Source organism: Nanorana parkeri, unplaced genomic scaffold (assembly GCF_000935625.1).
Source record: "Nanorana parkeri isolate BGI_ZX_2015 unplaced genomic scaffold, ASM93562v1 scaffold199, whole genome shotgun sequence".
Classification (NCBI taxonomy): Eukaryota; Metazoa; Chordata; class Amphibia; order Anura; family Dicroglossidae; genus Nanorana; species Nanorana parkeri.
The window spans coordinates 901,499-903,157 of record NW_017306467.1 but is presented as its reverse complement, the minus strand read 5'-3'; the positions used below and the strand labels follow the sequence as shown (position 1 = coordinate 903,157).

General features: G+C 41.5%; 1 protein-coding gene across 1 annotated transcript in view; it reads right to left on the bottom strand.

Moving 5' to 3' along the window:
* Positions 1–209: 209 nt before the first annotated feature.
* The window catches only part of PES1 (pescadillo ribosomal biogenesis factor 1), a 34,438-nt gene continuing 32,988 nt past the window's right edge, over positions 210–1,659 (bottom strand). Inside the window, exon 15 of the mRNA XM_018555498.1 lies at positions 210–295. Within this exon, the coding sequence (XP_018411000.1) occupies positions 212–295 (84 nt within the window). The 3' untranslated portion in view covers positions 210–211. The remainder of the gene's footprint in view (positions 296–1,659) is intronic.

Here is a 1,659-nt window from a genome sequence, read left to right as displayed (position 1 = left end):
TATTGATATCATCTTCCAGCTAATTATTAAGTCTAACCACAACGAATTGGGATATATAAATGACACTGCATGGGAGGCTCTCTCCATGCATTATATAGAAGGTGTGGATACCCAAAATGATCTTCTGGTCACATAGAGTTATGACTTCACACAGGACATGGGTTACAAATATGGATTAACAGGATGATGAATGTTTACTCTTCGGTGTACATTATTGCTTTTTTGACTTCTTGGTCTTGCGTTCAGCTTTGGTAGCTTCATCATGAGCTTTCCTCTTCATTGCCAGCTTATTGGCCTGTGAAAAACACAAAGCTGGTCAGCAAAGATTTTTGATCCTTTATAAAACTATAATAAAAATGTATCATGAAAAATGTCTTGATGTATCCGAATCAATGTCACTTGTATTACATCTTCTGTGACAGTTATACCTATACTTTAACATAGGAGCCCTATCAGTATACATTTTAAATAGGGCTGTTACTGATTAAAATTTTCGTGTACGATTAATCAAATTTTTTTTAATCTATTAATTATAACGCACATACAGATCCAACTACATTGGCCTATACACATTAGAGCTGCAACAGTTAATCGATTAAAATCGACGATCGAAAACGTTGTCGATGTTTTTGATCGTCGATTCGTCGGCTATTGATTGATTAGCCTGTTCGGGGCTCCACACACAGCCTGAGCCGCACGTACGTCACACGCTGCGCCCGCGCTCCCAGGACGCTGAAGCCACGCCCACCGCACAGGAGACTGAAGCCGCGCACGCCGCTGCCGTGAGCTGCCTCACTTGCCGCTATCACGCCGACAACCGAGGGCGCACAATTTGAAAGTAAGTCAGGATCCTTTGAACTGTACCCCCACCCACACACATATCCGCTAGGGAACTACTAATCCAAGCGTGCAATCATTGTCCCTGTACAAAACCCCCCCACATACACACATATGACCCAGGGAACGGCAATATCTGGTTGTTGTACAGGGGCAATGAAGGCATGCTGGGACTTGTAGTTCCCTAGCTGATATGTTATGAAGCTGTGTTATTTATTGTACACCTGAAAGTACTACAATGCCATTATAGAACTAAGAATAGAACATTTAAGTTTATCTATGTTTTATTCTAAGTTCTATAATGGCATTGTATTTTTTTTTTATAAACTTTTTTAAAAAGTTTCTTTTTTAAAAAGACTACTAGTCTTGGTGTGACTTTACTTTTAGGGGCTTCGAGGAAATATTGGGGGTCTAAACAGACCCCTGATATTACCCTTTTAAAATAGAAAAAGAGATTGAGAACACAGAGTCCTCAATCTTTTTTTCTGCATCCCCTGTTATCAATGAACAGGAATCCTCTATACTGAGTGTTCCTGTTCATTCATAAGATGAGTACATTGTTTACTATAACTACAACTATGAATGAACAGGAGGTGATGTAGATCACTCCCATTCATTCATAATTGGGGATACAGTACACATACAATGTCCTCAATTATCTACAAACACTCAGCGATCACTGATCACTGAGTGTTTGCACTTGCTCTCCTCTCTGACACGCTGTCACAGGAGGCTGAGCGAGCAGTGCGGTAGGAGAGCTCCGCCTCCTGTGACAGCGCGGCCTGTCTCCACCCCCACACCGCTCTGCCGGACTCTGATAGG